General features: G+C 30.1%; 1 protein-coding gene across 1 annotated transcript; it reads right to left on the bottom strand.

Moving 5' to 3' along the window:
• Positions 1 to 8,908: 8,908 nt before the first annotated feature.
• LOC127723485 (uncharacterized) lies at positions 8,909 to 17,773 on the bottom strand. The gene is made up of 4 exons (XM_052230131.1): positions 17,687 to 17,773; positions 11,149 to 11,208; positions 10,556 to 10,631; positions 8,909 to 9,399 (listed from the first exon to the last, which is right to left on the bottom strand). Exons 1-4 carry the CDS (start codon positions 17,718 to 17,720, stop codon positions 8,946 to 8,948), a joined length of 624 nt encoding a protein of 207 aa, XP_052086091.1. The 5' UTR covers positions 17,721 to 17,773; the 3' UTR covers positions 8,909 to 8,945.
• Positions 17,774 to 19,840: the final 2,067 nt, after the last annotated feature.

The raw sequence follows: 19,840 nt of genomic DNA, 5'->3' as shown, positions 1-19,840 counted from the left end.
AAAAAAAAGGGTAGCGCATAACAAGAAACTATTTTATAACCTAAAATCACAAAATTTTAAAATTATACTGATTTTTCAAAACATCCATTTCTATAACATTTAACCGTTTAAGTCATAGCATGTACTATATAAAGAGTACCAGCATTGCCAAATTATTGCATCTTCCATGGTATTTTACAATTTACAAATAAACACCTGAATACACGAAAGACGATTTGCTTTTTTTAGGTAATATATCATACTTTGTTATTACCAAATAAAGGTTAAAGATTTAATGAATTTTAACAAGGGCATTACTTGAACGAGTAAAACGGGTGAATATATTTCTAGTGCAATGGTTGGATGCTGAAGTGTGTTTTTGATCACGCTGAAGTGTAATGATGGCATCTTGACGCCAGCTTGTTGATAGCTACGCTAAGGTGCGTTCAACTTGGTGGTAACGCTGAAGTGCGATGGACTACATAAACTATATTTTCAATGCTTTTCATGTTAATGAATAAGTCCATCAGTTTGTAAGAAGCAGTGTTTCGGGTTTTTATGTTTATAAGGGGCTTATAAACTTTTAATACTATGGGAAACGGGGAATTATTAGTGTAGAAGGGAAAGTTAACCTTCTGTAGCTGAATTTTGTTTTCGAAATCTACAAAAGGGTTTTTACGTACAATGGATCGTGGCATTTTCATAATACACACGGGTCCACAGACAGAGTTTTCGTATTATAATATCACGTTAAACGTAGAACTCATTAGAAGAACAAAGTAAACGTTAACGCAGCATTATGTCCACAAGCAGAAAATCAAAGATGCTGAGCTCTCATTTAGTATACAGCTGCAACTAAGAACATACATAGACAATAACGAATGCAAATATATATACTAATTATTAAAAAAATCTAACTTTCATAATAATTGCAGATCTGCAGATTTTAACTAGCCATCACGCGTCATATAGACCATCGCACATCATCAAACGGACCATCGCACTTCTGCCAAACCATTGCACTTCAACGTGATCATCGCACTTCAGCTTGACCATCACACTCAGCGTCCCCATCGCACTCAGCGTCCCAATTGCACCTCCGAGTCCTACATATATACCAAATTTTCCATGGGAATATTCAAAACCGCTTAAAATACACAAATACATTAGGCAAAGAGTATATCGAGTAAGGTAGATTTTTGTAACAATCAAACGTCAAATGATCTTTGATGATCATTTTGTCAAAACAATGTTTGGACACTTATTTACTTTAAGAGAAAAAAATAAACTTTATAAACGAAAATATGCGATCAGTCTGTAAAAATCTTACTGGTGTCCAAATAACTTAATTTGGTCAATAACATTTCTGATTATTGTTTTAGTATTGTCACTTCTGTAGAATAAAAACAATACTTTATAAATTTTCTTTGACCGATGCACTCTTCTGGATCTATCTTTATCAGTAACGCTTGAACCCGAACATTTGGAAGCATGTTAGGGTTGTATAAATAAGTAAAAAAGTTTAAGCTATATGATCAAAAGGGATCTGGCGGACACTTTTGCATTTTGTTATGTATTGAATAGATAGGTATAATAAGAGCAGTAAAATGTAAACGGTTAATGATATTATTTCGTCAAAAGACAAGTTATCATGAGACAAGTAAAATAACGATGAAAGATACCAAAGGGATAACTAAACGCATAAGTCGAGACAAACTGACAACCCCATGGCAAAAATGACAAAACAACAGTCTACAAAACACAACATTGAAAATTAATTAAGTAACACATGTGACACCCATCGTATTGCTCATGTAAGACAATTCTGCTCCACATTCGCCATCATCTGTGAAACAGATATTCCTTAACTCTCAACTAACTCGTGATAGCGTCCGCAAACTTTTTGGCTGGACGACTTCAATTTCACCATGAGTTAACAGGATGAGCATCTCCTTCTTATCAAAAACTTAATGATCCTTGTTAGATTTCTTGCAACAGCAAGCGCCTCGGTGGTCTTGTGGTAGTGGTATCAGTCCTAGCAGGGAGGTCGTAGTTTAAAACCCGACCGGGTCAAACCAAAATGTACAATCGGTATTTACTGCTTCCCCACTATGATCGCGGCATTTAGGAGTAAGAGCAAAGACCGGTCGGTTGGTAGTCAATATAATGTTCCGGGGTAGCATGAATTTTACCTTGTGGAATAATACGATAAAAATCAGCGTGTTGGTCTTATACAAACCAGGGTTTATATTCATATCGCAAATTCCTGTCCTGACTATGCATTTAACTTGCTACTGGACGTAAAACAGTCATCCACTTGCGAAAGCGGTCTACATATGCATTAATCATATCAAGTGAAAACAAAAACCTTTTTATCAAATAAAACAATTTTAACACAAGCAAAAAAAACAATATTTAAGCAATGAGTCGAATTTATTTGGCAAATGCAGACAATACCATTATTGCCATTATTAAGCCTTAGTTTTAAGTTGCATAAAGATATGACGTCAACGTCAATTTAATATGAATAGAAGTTTGCATTAAATGATCAATATAATGATAATTGCATCCTAACAACCATGGATATATATATACGCATAAAATATTTTTCTGTCTTTGTAGGTCATAGTTTTACAAATGTTTTATTTATACACTTTTAAATGATTTATACGTAGGAAGAGAATCTTTAAACGTCTAGTGTAATTTAATACAAAAAATCATCTAACTTACCACTTACGATGAGATATGGTACAATAAATATATGCAACATAGTTCTATTCCTTATACGACAATCAACAAAATAATTCAAAAGTTTTATAAATCTTTAGTTTTTAAGAAAAACGTCGCTTAACTGATAATAAATGTTAGGATTTTGTAAGGTATCGACAAATTTATCAATGTTCCTTGTCAACTAAAATATTTATGAATTTATTTTGTTCATTTTTACACCTGTCAATATATCCGATGTAATCAACATCGACAATAAAATGTTGTTAAGATTTAGTCAGTAAACAAACAAATTGAGTTTGACATGTAAAGACGTAGTTCGTATTGCAAATCAAGATTGATAAACACACTACTGTCATATTATGCGTTATTTTTTTAAAGGAACTTATACTTTTTGTACCATATTTCATTTATTATCAAATGAACTGGTAAACATATATCTTCGAAGATCGACTATTTTCTTTTCTTTTTTGTCATTGATTTTCTTTGAAAAAAATCACATATAATGATTGTATACATGATATATAAGATTGGTAGGATTTTGTTTAGGCATGTTGACTAGGAATCTCTATGGGGGGTCGTGTTGCTCTGTCTTTACGTTTCTTTGTAGTGTTTTGTTGACTTGTTTACAATAACATTGTTTTACGTTATTTTGCCATATATTCGAACATTACTTTATCTTGTCTTGATTTATAAGCATGATGATAAAATCATTTTAATTTGTATTTCTCAAAATTGACCACGTGATTTATGAAACTAATGTTATTTTAAATATTAACGCCATGTGAACTCGATTGTGCCATACTGTTTAGCTAAAGGCAAAGTCCTAGTACAGTACCTGCAACATTAGGCGTTACTGTTTGACGTGAACTTGACTGATCGGTGAATGATCGGTGACGGATGTTTGACTGACCGATGACTGATCGGTGATCGATGACCCATAGAATCAGATACGTCAAATAGGCTATGTGAGAGTTACCGTGACAACGGTCAACGATCGATCAGTAAATTAATTGTACGCACGGATCGGACGGATACGTATATAATTAAAATTCTTATGTAAAACGAACTCCACAGTATTTACAGTCGATTAACGCGAACCTCTACGAAGACACCTTTACTCGTTAATTATGTACCACTAAAAAGCGATAAAATGTTATCATTTAAAATAAGTACTCTATTTGTTGTCGTTAGATGATGAAAATAAAAACAGTAGAACAGTAAAGATACATACAGCTTTGTTTGGATTAATTAATTTAGAGTGTTGTTTTAATTTTTGTTCTAGATTATCAATATTTCTTCTTCTTATAACATATAATGCAATGTTATTTCTGATTAGTCATTTAAAAGGAAACAAGAAAAGCTTCTTTGATAGAATTTAAAAAAAATAAGTATTAAAATACTTAAATTTTATTTGTGTTGATTAAAGATGCAATCATTTCATTATTTTGTACTTTTTGTACATCAGGGTTGGTCGTTTTTCATAAAATATGATGAATTTCAGGAAAAAGATACTAAATTTTTGTTCGAGTTGCTTAAACATGCAAATATTTCTTCTGTTATATCAGAAATAATGCACGTCAATAGCAATCAGTCATAATTAATGCATTCAGATAATTAATTTTGTATAAGATATGAATAATTTACTGATAAGTATACATACACTTTTGTTTTTATTTAATAAGAATTCAATAATTTCTCTTTTTTAATGGAAATTATTGGAACGCCTATGGTGTTTTGTACTTTTTATGGTTCAGGATTGGTTGTTTTTTATAAAATCAAAATAATTTTTTTTGTAAGAATTTTGATAATGTAAGGAGAATTTTTCTTAAACTTTTGTTTTGTGTTGAATACAATTTAAATAGTTTCTTTATTTTGATAGAAATTATGAACCGTCATTTGATTTCGGTACATTTTGTACATCAGGATTGGTTGTTTTTCATAAAATATGCTCAATTTCAGGGAAAATATACTAAATTTTTTTTCGTGTATCAGAAATAATGCAACTTCAGTTGCATTGCAATCAGTCATTATAAATGCCTTTAGATAAGTAATTTTGTATAAAATGTGAATCATTGAAGAATATATTCATAAACCTTTGTTTTTGTTAGATAAGAATGCAATAATTTCTTTATTTTGATAGAAATTATGAACCGTCATTTGATTTTGGTTCTTTTTGTACATCAGGATTAGTTTTTTTTCATAAAATATGCTGAATTTCAGGGAAAAGATACTAAATTTGTGTTCACGTTGCTTAAAAATGCAAATATTTCTTCTTTTATATCAGAAATAATTCAACTTCAATTGCAATCAGTCATAAGTAATGCATTCAGATAAGTACTTTTATATAAGATATGAATAATTTAAGGATTAATATACATAAACTTTTGTTTTTTTTAATAAGAATTCAATAATTTCTCTTTTTTAATGGAAATTATTGAACGCCTATGGCTTTTTGTACTTTTTATGGTTCAGGATTTGTTGTATTTCATAAAATATGTTAAATTTAAGGGAAAAGATTCTAAATGTAATGTTCGCATTGCTTAAAAATACAAATATTTCTTCTTTTATATCAGAAATAATGCAACATCAATTACTATCAGTCATTATAAATGCCTTTATATAAGTATTTTTAAATAAAATGTGAATAAATGAAGGATCAATATGCATAAACTTTTGTTTTTGTTGAACAAGAATGCAATAATTTCTTTATTTGAATGAAAATTATTGACTGTCATTAGATGTTTGTACTTTTCATAGTTTAGTATTGGTTGTTTTTCATAAAAGTAAAAGAAGATCATAGAAAATATCCTTAAATGTTGTTAGCATTGTTTAAAATTACCAATTTCTCTTGTTTTGTTTGTTAAAAAATAATGCAATGTTATTTGTAACTAGTTATTTCAAAGGCTTCAAGATTATTTTTTTTATAAGAATTTTAATATTGTAAGTAGAATAAGACATAAACTTTTGTTGGTGTTGAAAATGAATGCAATAATATCTTCATGTTGATAGAAATAATGAATCACCATTTGATTTCAGTACTTTTTGTACATCAGGATTGGTTGCATTTCATACAATATGTTGAATTGAAGGGATCAGATACTAAATTTAATATTCGCATTGCATAAAAATACAAATATTTCTTCTTTTATATCAGAAATACAGCAATGCAATTGCTATCAGTCATTATAAATGCCTTTAGATAAGAAATTTTTAATAAAATGTGAATAAAGAAGGATAGATATGCATAAACTTTTGTTTTTGTTGAAATAGAATGCAATAATTCCTTTATTTGAACGAAAATTATTGACCGTCATTGGAATTTTGTACTTTTTATAGCTTAGGATTGATTATTTTTTATTAAGTTAAAAGACTATCAGAAAAAATATACTATAATGTTGTTCTCGTTGTTTAAAATTACCAATATTTTGTTATTTTTAAGAGAATTTGCAGCATTTTTATTTTCATTTGTGATTTGTTATTTTAATGGCTTCGGGATAAGTTTGTTCAAAGAATTTTAAGATTATAAGGATAAAATACTTAAAAATATTTAAAAATAATACATCGAAATTTGCAGTAAATGATCATTTCATTTTATTTTCAAGAGCATTTTCGGAAAATAATAAAATCACTGAAAATCGCGACCAACACCGTTTTTGAAATGTCCGGGTTTGAAAAAATATAACCTAAATTAAAACGAAAATGGCCATTCGTTAATAGTTATAATTAAATTTAGTTTTATATGCATATTTTTTTCTTTTTAAATTCTTAAAACTGTGCTGAATAATTAATAAAAAAAGATGTTGATCATTTGTACTGGAATGTTTCTTATTTTCCATGTCGCCATTTGAATTAAATGAAACGAAACTAAGATTTCGTAATTTGTATTAGTTTATCATGTGACGTAGTAGAGTTCAATCCGTCATAAAGGTCGATCGGTCCTATCCGTCCTACCCGTCTGATCAGTCAAAAACTTTTACTATAAGTCTGACGGATTGGTGACGTGAGTTTGACGCGAACTTGACTGATCTGTGACTGATCGATGACCGCTGATTGATCGCTAAAACAGTAACGCCTAAGGTTGCAAGTACTGTATTTTGTCGTAGTTTCTAGCGTTATTGTTTTAAATAATAAAATAAAACTTTGATTTTTGATCTCTAAAACAAGGAAGTGAAAGTTGGTTATTGATAAATATTCTAATTGACTTTCATCTCAGTATATTCAGGATTTCATACTTTTCACATAAATGTGTATCTTGTAATACATTTTAACCTAATATGACAAAAACAATCAATAACAAAAACATTATATTGAACTGATCAGAAAATACAAATATCGAATTTAAAAAAAAAATACAATATACTAAGTCAATAGGAAAACGAAAAACACTTTTCAACTGATTGTTACGGTTTTTTAGATTCACTGTAACACCACTGTCCTTGATTATGGAAAGGGTTGATCGCTCACACACATTTTTAAACCAATAATACCAAAATAAACGTTTCTTAAAAAGTTGAAATAAAAACAAAATTTCGAAAAAAAACAAACATAAATAAATTTAATAAAACGTTGCTTTCACTGCATCAATACCGTACAGGGTGTCATTAATTAGTGATAAGTGCTTCAACATTGAAACTATCTATAACATACGTTTTTGAAAATTCCGTGGGTCAATATGGAATTTGGGTTTAAACCCCATCAGACTGAGTTGACTGTAGCGTGTTATGCTTTTTCAATTCTGATCCTTTTTTGTCATGTAGCTCCTCGAGTAATTAAACATCATCTTAGCATTGATCAAGGTAAATTTAGACAAAATCTTCGAACGCACAATATCTTTAACGTGTTATAACCATTTGATGGCGCTGGGTCGATAGCAATGCAAGTGGACTGTTATTATAAGGATACTATTAATGCAACATGCAGTACTTTGGTACTGACAATCTCAATTATCCAGAAATAAATATATAAATCAATATAAAGCTTGTGTTCATACTACACCAAGTTAAGTTTAATTTATATGTCTTTGGCTTTTCATTTTACATGTTTTAGGTTTTATACATCACTGGATTTTAGAGTATTGGTTTAGGCTATCTCGATGGAGGATAATAAAGAAAAACAGCATTCCGGGTTGTTCTTATTATATATGCCTGTCCCATGCCAGGAATGTTTAGTTATGTAGTTGTTTTTTTATGTTTATAGCTTTAATTAGTGATGAGCAATAACTGTAGGTGCCCTTTATAGGAATTTAACTTTCACAATTTCCCTTCCTTGCAGAATAAATGTTACAAATGTTGTTGATATTCTTAGATCAAAATTGATCCAAAAGTCCATGTAAAGATAACATGACGACTTAATATTACCATATGATACGGGTAAAGATAAGGTTACACATTCACATGCATCCTTGTCACACAAATACCTAGATACAAAAATCATGCAATGTACTCAAATTCATTTTTTCAATCTTATAGTTTATTTAAATGTAAATTCTGATTATTTCTATATTGGTTTATGAAATAAACTATCATACTTAATGTAAAAAGAAAAATCCCTGTAACATTTTGTTTTATTTGAATATGATTGTCCTGACGTTTACATGCTATCAATCATTTTGAAATTTAAAAATATCTTACATAATCGGTACCAACGTCATACAAATTAATCGAAATTTTGCTTTACTTTCGTTTGTTCTAGATCGCATGTCTTCATACAGGTTATAATCGATAACATGTGAAAAAGATAAAGAATGAATGGGGAATTATTGTTTATTTGTTCGTTTTTATAAATAGTTTTACACAAGATCATCCCCGATTTGTGGTGGGGTTCCTGTTGCTAAGTCTTAAATTTTCATGTTATGATTTGTATACTGTTGTTTATCTTTTTGGTCGTTTTTCGTTTTTAACCATGGCGTTGTCAGTTCGTCATCGACTTATGAGTTTGAATACCACTTTATAAAAATAAGTAGATGTGGTATGATTGCCAATGAGACAACTCACAACCAAATCCAAATCATGTATAAGCAAGGAATTATAAGTCCACGTACGACCTTCAACAATAAGCCAAACCCATAGCGCATAGCAAGCTATAAAACGCACCGAAAAAAAAAAACAAATGTTATCAATTCAAACAATCATTTTATGGTCTGATTTATCTACAAAACAATAGAATAATAACACATATATTGTATAATCAATCTCTCTCTCGTATCTACCCTGTGTAGTAAGGTAAGGTTTGAAATGTTAACATGTTTTATCATATATGTCATTTTCATTCCCTTTTTCAGCTTTATAATTTAAAGCAAAGTCATAATCCCCACTGTTTCTTCTTGTTGCCAATGAATAATCATTCACATCTCCTTCATGACACAATTTCCTGAACACTGATCGATCATACGTTTGGTCATCTTGATTTTGCATTATTGCATTGCTGTCGTATACATTTTCTTGTAATCTAATCTTCCGTCTCTGCAAATCATTTAAGAGGTCATATTCTCCATTAGATGAATCAGTGTAAATATTGTCAACATCTGCATTTCCTGTTCCTGCCCTTTCATTTTTATTCACCATTTGAAATTTGTCGGAGCTGTGTGATTGATTCAATACTGTTTTAGTAGTTTTGCCTTTTTCCGAGTTGTTTGAAAATATAACTGATTGATTTGTATTGTCATCTCCCGATTTGAAAGGTCCTATTGATCTGAAAAATGTAAGTTACTGGTATTTGCATAATCATATACTATTTTTAAATTGTAAAATGTGTATATGATTATAACACTGAAATCGACGTAAGAAAAATCGAGTACTCACAAAAAAAGTTTAATCCAGAAAAATGTCCAACCTAAACTTTTATTTCAGATCATCCCTCATTACTAATTGTTAGGATAATCAAGTTTAAAAACTGTTAAGTATTTTACCATCTTAATTTTTGTCATTACACAGTTCGAACGTCACTTTTGATTCACACCTTTCTAAGCTTTGACCAGTCATAGGACTTTGATCCAAAATAAATATTTGAAAAAAACGTTTATGCTTGATTGAAGCAATATAGGGTCATTATATCCCATTTAAGATAATTTTACTACAGCAGGGTCTTCATATTTAGCATTGAAAACCTCGCAGGCAAAATATTTTACGCAAAATTCGATATAGACATCGTGATACCAAGAATTTAATTTTGCTTACGTACAACTAATCGTTTTGGATATACGTATTATCTATAAGTGATCGGTAAATTAAAACGGTTCTGCAGGGATTTAAATGAGACAATAAAGACATTAAAAGAAAAAAGATTAAATTATAGTTAAAGGAACTGATGTTCTTAAGTAATTGTTTATGATTAAATCTGAATGAACCGTTTTTTTTTTCTTCGTTTACTATTATTCATTACAATATTCAGTGTTGATTATTAGACAAACTTTACTATTAAGTCACAAATACTTTTTTACAGTTTTTCTAGACTCAGCGCGATTAGAACATCTGGTAAACCATTTGTTTAATATGTGTATTTGTTTTTCTTTCTAAAAACACTGTGCTGCATATAAGACATGACACGTTTAGATAGTGTATCAGTCGTCTTACTAGTTCATTCCATGAAATGAAATGAATGCATTGTTTTGTATAAAATGGTAGTCATATATGGTGAGTTATCAATTTGAAAATACAGGTATATCAATGAGCAGAAATGTAATTGTCTATATGGAGAAACGAACATGTATAACAAAACATTTTTGCATATTTTTGACAGGTAAGTATCATAAGGTATTCATGTACAAGTGTTACATCTATTAAAGTACTTGTGTAAAGATTACAATTTCATATTGATATGTAATGCATTATTTATCTAGATATTTTACCTGAATTTACATACAGCTAGTGTTGTAACTACAGTAAGAACGGCAACTCCTGATACTATTCCACCAATAAGCGCACCTGTGTGTTGTATAAAAGAGATATTTTCACATTAATTTGCAATTACATAGTACTAAAGTATATAGGCAAATCAAAATGATTAAGCTGATTGTCAAAATATTGTTTCATTTTGTATATATGACATCAGTATGTTGATGTTGCTAATCTGTAAACATCACATTGTTCAGCAAGGTCAAGGCAAGAAGGTTCTAATGCATTAGAACAGCTAAAATTATTCATTTTCTTTTTATATAAGTAAAACAAGGAATCTGCATAGATTTGATAAATAGGAAATGGTATAATTTATCCGTATTTTGTCTTAAGAAAATGTGTAAAATTCTTGAAAAAGAACAAACGGAGAAGTGCTGCATCATAATAATCCCTAATCTTTAGAGTTTTCTCATGATCTTTTTTCGACTTATAACTTTTATACTTTTGGCAATAATATTTTTTTGATAATTTAACTGGCTTTATTGTATCTTACATGTCTCGACGATTAATTTCTCTTCTGTTTTTGTCTTATACATTTTGCACATACCGTTTTGATTAACCCAATTTGCTCTTTTTTCTTTTTTGTCATCCACGTCAGCCTGGTCATCTAAATATACAAAAAAAAGAATATATCATTAACAAACAGTGGTATGTGGTTGTTTTAAAATGCACCTTTTTCAATCAATATTTCTTTTGAATAAGAGATAGTGTTAATATACGATAATGCTACAGCAACCAAACTCCATATCTTTCAGTTTTGTTTCAATACATAATACAGGACAAGGGGTATCATTTAAATGTTTAATGATCAGAATTATGACGTTGTGCTTGCTATAAACAAATCTAAACTAAAATCCAGTCCCCTTTCCCGTTTCCCTTTTGACGTGATAGGGCCGATATACGGATAATTGTAATCGTGAAAATAAATAGTAATATCTTGTTCATTTCGTGATGCATTAGTTCAATCTGATGTAAGTATGTAAACAATTGACAATATAATAAGGATTTTTTACGGGAGGATGATACTTATCTTTCTTTCAACTTCATTTACATTTAAGGATATATAATTTAAATACATAATGCTAGATTTGCTGCAATAATTTTTATATTTTAAGATTTTAAATTCGATAGCTTTAAGTAATGGTTTCACCAGAAATTAATTATCACAAATATCCAAAACCCTACCTACCGACCACCTGGAAACTAAAATTTCGAGGGACAATATAAATAATGTAAACATGTTGAATATGAGAAATGTACTTAAGGGGGCTCGCGGGTTCAAATTTTCGCGCCAACTGCGCAGGAAGTTGCGCATCGATATCGTAAGTCATTCTATTGTCGTAATTGTCAATAATAATTTATTTTGATTATTATAAATAATCTATTTGATTTAAATATATAACAAAAGAATGTTGTTATCGAAAACTGTAATTCTAGAATTTTACAAAAAAATTTATTGTTATTTTCATTGTTGTAAATGCAATTCCGTTTTGTGGTAATGGCATGTTCTTGCCGGCGTGAGAAGATAAACACAAGATAAATCACAATAATTGAACACGTGGGCTGCTTTTCATGAATACTGAAACAAAGATCGAAAATGTTAGAACACGATCTTCATTTTAGTAGCTTATGAAGCAGTTTCACACTTGTTTTACACTAGAAAAGTACCCGGAAATATGCGTAAAATGTATGTAATATTTTGTAAACAAACTATGAACATAAATGTAAGTATTTTTTAAGTTTCTAGCGATGCGATCCTTCGTTTATTAAAGATATATAATTTTTACATCGTGTTCGAATGATCCCAGTACAAGAATGATTCACGACCGTAAAATCATTTGAAAGTTATTTTTTTAACGGAAATGGAAAAAAAAGCAAAAAACAGGGACAAACATTAATGTGTTTTATAAATTTAATTATATAAAATTGAGAATGGAAACGGGGAAAATTACATGTCAGGACAGCAATCCAACCAAATAGAAGACGACCTGTGGCCACTATGGGTATAATGGGTCTTCAACACAGCGAGAAAATCAGCCCCTGGAGGCAGGGTCCAGCTAGCCCCTAAACAAAAATGTATTGTCCAGGGAAAATGGACGTCACACTTAACGCCAAAACATATAAATGAACCAAAAATTAAAATACATACAAGACTAAAAAAGACTAGAATTTCACGACTTGGGACAGGGACTGGTTGGAATAAGCAAAAACACAGCAATACCCACACTAAAATGAGTGATGCTCAATGTACAATGTACTTGTGGTAAATGTTATGACACATTATTTACAGACCACTTAGGGTCCAGGAGTCGTTGAACATTACCATGGTTAATCTTACAACTAAGATCGATAGTATAATGTAATTCATGGTGTGTTGACTAAATCACCATTTATTTGCAACTTGGCAGTTGTGTTATATATAAAAAAGAAGATATGGTATGATTGCCAATGAGACAACTCTCCAAAAGACCAAATGACCTTCAACAATGAGCAATGCCCATAAAGTCAGCCATAAAAGGCCCCGGAGTGACAAATGTAAAACAATTCAAACGAGAAAACTAACGGCCTAATTTATGTACAAAAAATGAACCAATAACAAAAATGTGACACATCAACAAACGACAACCACTGAATAACAGGCTCCTGACTTGGGACAGGCACATACATACAGAATGTTGTCTACATCAGACACCATAAGTTAATTAATACTAATGACTATTTGATTTTTCGGGGAAAAAGGCAGGAGTTTCTATGGCAAACAGAATTTTCATTTACCCTGTTGTTAGTTTAGATTATTAGTCCCCTACTGACGAAGTCGAATGGACTTTTGGTTTGCACTCTGTCAGTCTGTCTGTCCATCCATCAGTAACCCCACCACCCTCTTTTTCAAAAAATCTGGGTCCCTCCTGTAGATTATTCATGTAAAACTTGGCACATATCATACTGTGTTGATTATTTAATGATAACATGGATAAGGTGAGGTGCATACTGAACTATATATTTCAAACAATTTACTGTTGTATTAGAATTTTGTTCTCTTTTTTAAATTCTATGTCAAATGTCTTAATTAATAAAGTTATATCAGTATGTGTTTTGCTAGAACAGTACACTTTTCATGGACAGAATTAAAAAGTTGGATAAATTCAAATCAGGCTATGCTTATAAATCAGTTGGAATTGAAAAGGGGGGTACATGTAATAGTTCTTATAATTATTTTCACAGTGGCAAAATGTAAAAGGTTATTCAGGTTATTTCATTGATTCGTTACTTTTATAATTTCTTTATTACATACAAATGAATGTACATGTTTTGTATTTTTAACATATGGGAAGTGAACATCCATATTTTGAGTTAGAGCTGGTAGATATTCTATGATTTTAATATATATTTTTGCCTAAAAGTAGAACATTATATAAAAAAAAAGATGTGGTATGATATCCAATAAAACAAAAGAACAAATGACACAGAAATTAACAACAATAGGTCACTGCACCGCATTCGACAATGAGCAAAGCCCATACCACATAGTCAGCTTTAAAAGGCCTGTAAAAATTTAATTGAGAAAGTGCAAGTCTAGTGTGTTTTTTTTATATTTTCATTTACCAGGTATTGTCTGAAAGAAATGCAGGTAACAAAATGTTACAAATATGTTTCCAGGATTTCGAAAAAAGGGGCAAAAGGCTTCCCAAACTAGGCAACGGTTGAAGTGGGACATGTAAAAAGGCTATGAATTAACCATATATGTACCTCCCCTAAATCCACCTCTTTAAAATAATAAAATAATTTTATTTTCAAACTGAATAGACATTTTTTATAGACTTTGCATGACCTTAGACATGTTAGAGTAGGGAATTATAAAAGAGTTGACAAAGTAAATATACAATCTTTATTTTAAAAAGACAATACTGATATATCCATTTTAATCATGTAGCTTAGCCTGGGTAGTTTATTTTTTACATTAATTTATTTAACAATGTTAAATGCCCTAATATATTATGTAGCATGTATGTAAAGCAATTGAAGAATCATTCAGTGTATCAAGGATTCAAGATTTTTTACAATTATTCAAAATTTTTAATTAATGTGTGCCTGAAAAATAAAAGATTATCAAAAGAAGGTGGCTTTACATGCATGATGCATGACATAAAAATGTTTTTTTTTCTACCAAATTAAAATTTTTAAGGTTTTTTAATTCTTCAACATGAGTATAAAACGTGCTTGGCCATGTATAATTGAATAGAAAAAAAAAATGACAGTGCAAGGGCTGTATAGCCAGTCAAAGTCGTTAAAAACTCCCATCATCATCATGATTGAAAAAAGTTATTTGGTCAATTTAGGCAATAACGCATATTTACACATAAAAATTAATACAGAAGCTATAGGAAATAGATTGTTTTTGCATATGTTAAGAAGTACAATGTATGCTAATGCAATATATTTTTCAATTTATAGTGGAAAACTTGCTTGTAATGTTAGTCCCAATTGTCATACACATGTTCATTGTATTTGGTGAACTTACTATCCTACCAAAGAAAATAAAGGTAGTATATGAAATGAAAAAGGCACACTTATCAAAATAATTTACTGTTGAGAACTTTATAAATCTCAAAAACACTGTTTTAGCATAAAAAACATGTGTGCACTTAAATTAATTGTAAGAGGGAGGGAAGGGGGGGGGGGGGTGACAGGTATTTACATAACTGATTATACAGAACAGGATTTTTAAAAATTGGCACACTTTGAAAAGAAAATCATAAGGTTATATGAATAGAATAAACCTGTGAAATTGGCCTGCTACTAATCAAACCATGCAATTCAACACTTTTAAATTAGTTAATGTTTTGGGGGAATTTATTGAATCTTAATAAGTAATTTATGGGAACTGAAATTTGATCATAAATGAGTACTTTTGTCACAATAATGCATGTTGTTATTTATATTTATTTGAAAAAGTTACCAAGATTGGATTTTATTATGCCCTGCCACAAATGTGGATGGATTATATAGATTGATACTAGTATACCTTTGTCAGTTCATAAGTATGTACATCCCTTTCCAGTAAAGTTTTGCATTTATCTCTATTTCATAGAAACTAATGGTAATATATCAGTGATATTTTTTTCTCCACAGACATCTTGTATACTAGTAGTACTATACATTACTTGAGTCACTTTGACCTACATTTATTGCTTTTGTGTCTTTGGTTACCATTAAGTCTTGTGTTTAGGTTCATTTCACAGAAACCTGTTGTGATATATCATCACTACATTATTCTTTTATGATACCACACAGGTCATCAACAATTTGATTACTGTGACCTACATTTAATGGCAGGACATCCTGTGTCTTATAGACACATTTTCTATTTAATACAAATCTAATATCACACTATTAAACCTGAAATTTTTTATGTACGTAATTTCAAAAGCATAAAACGGATAAATTGACAGATATAAAAAAGTATTATATGGCGGGTGTATCAGGTTCAACTATCTCATGTATTAATTTTTATACATAAACAAGTACTAGGAAATGAAAGAATAATTTGTCTATGTCAAACTTAGATATGCTCCTGTAATAATTCCATTATACAACAAACATAGAAGCTGTCCTGTGTGCTATATTTGTCAGCATTGTGTTTAAAATTTCAAATATATATAAAAAGGTGGGATATACGGGGCATTATTGCCACTGAGAAAACTTGCCACCAGAGACCAAAAGAGATAGAAGTTAAGAGATACATGTATATGCCCCCCTATGGCCTTTAACAATGAGCCAACTCCATACCGTTTGGCCAGCTATAAAACCAAATGACAAATGTAAGGCAATTCAAACATGTCAAAACAGCCTGATTTTTGTACAGAACACCAATAAAATAAAAATACCTTGCAAAGTTTCATCAAAATTGGAATACTAATGTTAGAGGTCCCTGAGGTGGGATATTTATTGCAGATGGGGGATTGTCTTGTAAACTGAAAAATCAGTTTAAGTCAGGTGTCTGAGTGAGTCTCTAGGTTTCATAAAAAAGGCAAGTTTTATTACAATCAAGCAAGAGATACTAAAATTATAAACTGAAACCAGTGGTATTAAACAAGTGAACGGGCAGACAAACTAAGAACTATTTGCCTCAAGGATTCCACAGTCCATATAAATATGCAGGTTCTAAAAACAAACACACCCCTATTGTAATAGATACTGCCTGCTCATTTTTCAAATTGTTTGGTACTGAATTTGAACTGAAAATTAAAAAAAATCCCAAAAATAAGTGATTTTCCATTTTGACTGCTGGTTGCCATGGCAACCAATATGCAAATCAACTGTTTGGAAATGTTATATATATTATATATGGTCTTACATGTATAGAAGGTATAACAAGTTTTTATAACCAGGTCTTTCTATATCTGGTCTCAAAATTAGAAAAATGTGTAAAAGACAGAGTTATCTCCCTTTTTGAAATAATACTCATTATTTTTAATGATCTACATTTTTTGTCTTAACTAGACGGTGACTTGTTGATTTTATTTTTTATTATTTAAAAAGACTATTTAAGCAACAGAAAAAACACAAACATTAAAAAATCCTATATTAGGTTTCATGAGAAATTCTTCAAAAAAGATGGCTATGCATTCATTTCCCTATCATTTCTATAGTAATCTTGAATGAAAACCAATAAACTTGAACCCTTCAAAAAAATTTAACTAGACGGTGAACCCATTTTTTTATTTTTATTTTCCACTTAATATATGATAAATTTGATTTATAAAAAGTATTAGCCAAATCCTATATTAGATATTTATACCACCCAGCCACCTTAACTCCGATATAGAATATAATAATTTGCCTGAGGAATTCCTAAAATATTGACTCAGTATCAAATAGAATACTCTGACTCAAAGTATTAAAGCTTCATTTGTTTATAAAGTAAACAGATACAACACTGATGACTATTACTTCACCATTTTGCGTAGTAGCATTTACTTATATAATCAAACCTTCTGAAAGTTAGTATATTCATGGTTTAAGTTACCCAAATATGTAACGAATACAATGTGGGTGTCCGTACTTATTTTTTTCAATATAATTACCAGAAGACTCCTTGTCAGTAGCAGAAGTTAACATTTCAGTAAGAAATGCAGATGTTGATTTTATACTTAATGATGTTGTCTCCTTTTCAATACCTAAAGGGAAAACATATCTCAGTTAATTGGTTAATGTTACCATCTTAATCCATTTTATTTTTAAATTGACAGGTGATGAATGAACATTCAAATATGACGTGCTTCTTTCGCTTTGTAAACAACAGCGTGATAAAGTGCTCGATATGTCTATACTTAGCGCAGACATACATATTAAAGGCTGTTACTTTTTACCTCCCACGTAAATCCACATAATAGGGTCATAATATCCCATTTAAGTTAACTTTACTACACCACAGGGTATCCGTATTTAGCATTGAAAACTTTGCAGGCAAACTATTTTAAGCAAAACTCGATATACACATCGTGATACCAAGAACGTAATGTTACTTAAGTACAACAAATCTTTGGTTTGCACCAGGAATTGATTATCGCAAATATCAAAAACCCTACTTACCATCCACTTGAAAACTTAAATTTCGAGGTACAATATGAACAATGTAAACATGTTGAATATGAGAAATGCACTTGAGGTGGATGGGGTGTCTTATTTAAAATCCATAGAATATTTCAATAATTTGTCAAAATGTAGTTTTTATCATGCTTTTTTACAAAATATGATAAAAAGTATGGGCCACCGGATTTTTTTTCACGCTACTGGTTGTGCAAAATTGTCAGATTTTGTATAAATTATGCATGGAAAATCCAATTTTGTGTGATTAAAAGAAAACTACACCATAGAATTTTAAGATAAAATGTTAAAAGATAGCTCTTATTACATGCTTTCAGAAAAGAAAAAGAAAAAATGGGGTCACCGGACTTGTTTTCTTGCTACATATTAAAATAGTTAAATTCACAACACTTTCTATTATTAAAATTACTTTATCTGAGTTATCTCCCCTACAATCTGAGTTACCTCCCCTTATGTGGCAAATTGAAAAAAAATGAATCAAACAAAAATATTGTGTTTTTTTAAGAAAATACAGCCGTAAATATGATAAAACACATAATTTTCTATATTAACATGAAAAGTCTTACACGTGAATTACATACTACTCTAAAAATTTGCACATTTCATTAAAGATCTAGACCAATTGTTATCTGCTACTTCAAAATCCAAGATGGAGGAAGACACCCCAGCCACCTTAACTCCGATATAGAATATAATAATTTGCCTAAGGCATTCCTGAAATATTGACTCAGCATCAAATGGAATACTCTGACTAAAAATATTAAAATTTTAATTTTTTTATAAACTTAAAAGATACAACGCTGATGACTATTACTTCACCATATTGCGTAATAGCATATTAATTATATAATCAAACCTTTTGAAAGTTAGTATATTCATTGTTTAAGTTACCCAAATATGTATCGAATACAATGTGGGTGTCCGTACTGATTTTGTTTTTCAATATAATTACCAGAAGCCTCCTTGTCAGTAGTAGAAGTTAACATTTCAGTTAGAAATGCAGATGTTGATTTTATACTTAATGATGTTGTCTTCTTTTCAATACCTAAAGCGTAAAAAATATCTCAATTAATTGGTTAATGTTACCATCTTAATCCATTTTTTTTAAAATTGGCAAGTGATGAATGAAATTCAAATATGACGTGCTTCTTTCTCTTTGTAAACAACAGCGTGATAAAGTGCTCGATATATCTAAACTTAGCGCAGACATACATATTAATGGCTGTTACTTTTTTACTTCCCACGTAAATCCACATTATAGGGTCATAATATCCCATTTAAGTTAACTTTACTACACCACAGGGTATCCATATTTATCATTGAAATATTTGCAGGCAAAATATTTTAAACAAAACTCGATATAGACATCGTGATACCAAGAACGTAATGTTACTTAAGTACAACTAATCTTTGGTTTGTTCCAGGAATAAATTATCGCAAATATCCCAAACCTTACCTTCCGTCCACCTGAAAACTTAAATTTCGCGGTACAAAATAAACAATATAACATGTTGAATATGATAAATGCACTTAACTCCGATATAGAATATAATAATTTGCCTAAGGAATTCCTGAAATATTGACTCAGTATCAAATGGAATACTCTGACTCAAAGTATTAAAGCTTTTTTA

This window comes from Mytilus californianus, unplaced genomic scaffold, assembly GCF_021869535.1.
Source record: "Mytilus californianus isolate M0D057914Y unplaced genomic scaffold, xbMytCali1.0.p SCAF_13, whole genome shotgun sequence".
In the NCBI taxonomy this organism is placed as follows: Eukaryota; Metazoa; Mollusca; class Bivalvia; order Mytilida; family Mytilidae; genus Mytilus; species Mytilus californianus.
The sequence above is the reverse complement of the archived record's forward strand: the minus strand, read 5'-3'. Positions and strand labels throughout refer to the sequence as shown.

What these genes read in the sequence shown, in the direction of transcription:
- LOC127723485 (XM_052230131.1), bottom strand. Translation starts at nt 17,720, where the DNA reads ATGTTAACTTCTGCTACTGACAAGGAGTCTTCTG. An exon ending in TACTGACAAGGAGTCTTCTG is followed by an intron (nt 11,209 to 17,686) that starts GTAATTATATTG and finishes TTGTATATTTAG; the next exon opens with ATGACCAGGCTGACGTGGAT. An exon ending in AAATTGGGTTAATCAAAACG is followed by an intron (nt 10,632 to 11,148) that starts GTATGTGCAAAA and finishes TACAACACACAG; the next exon opens with GTGCGCTTATTGGTGGAATA.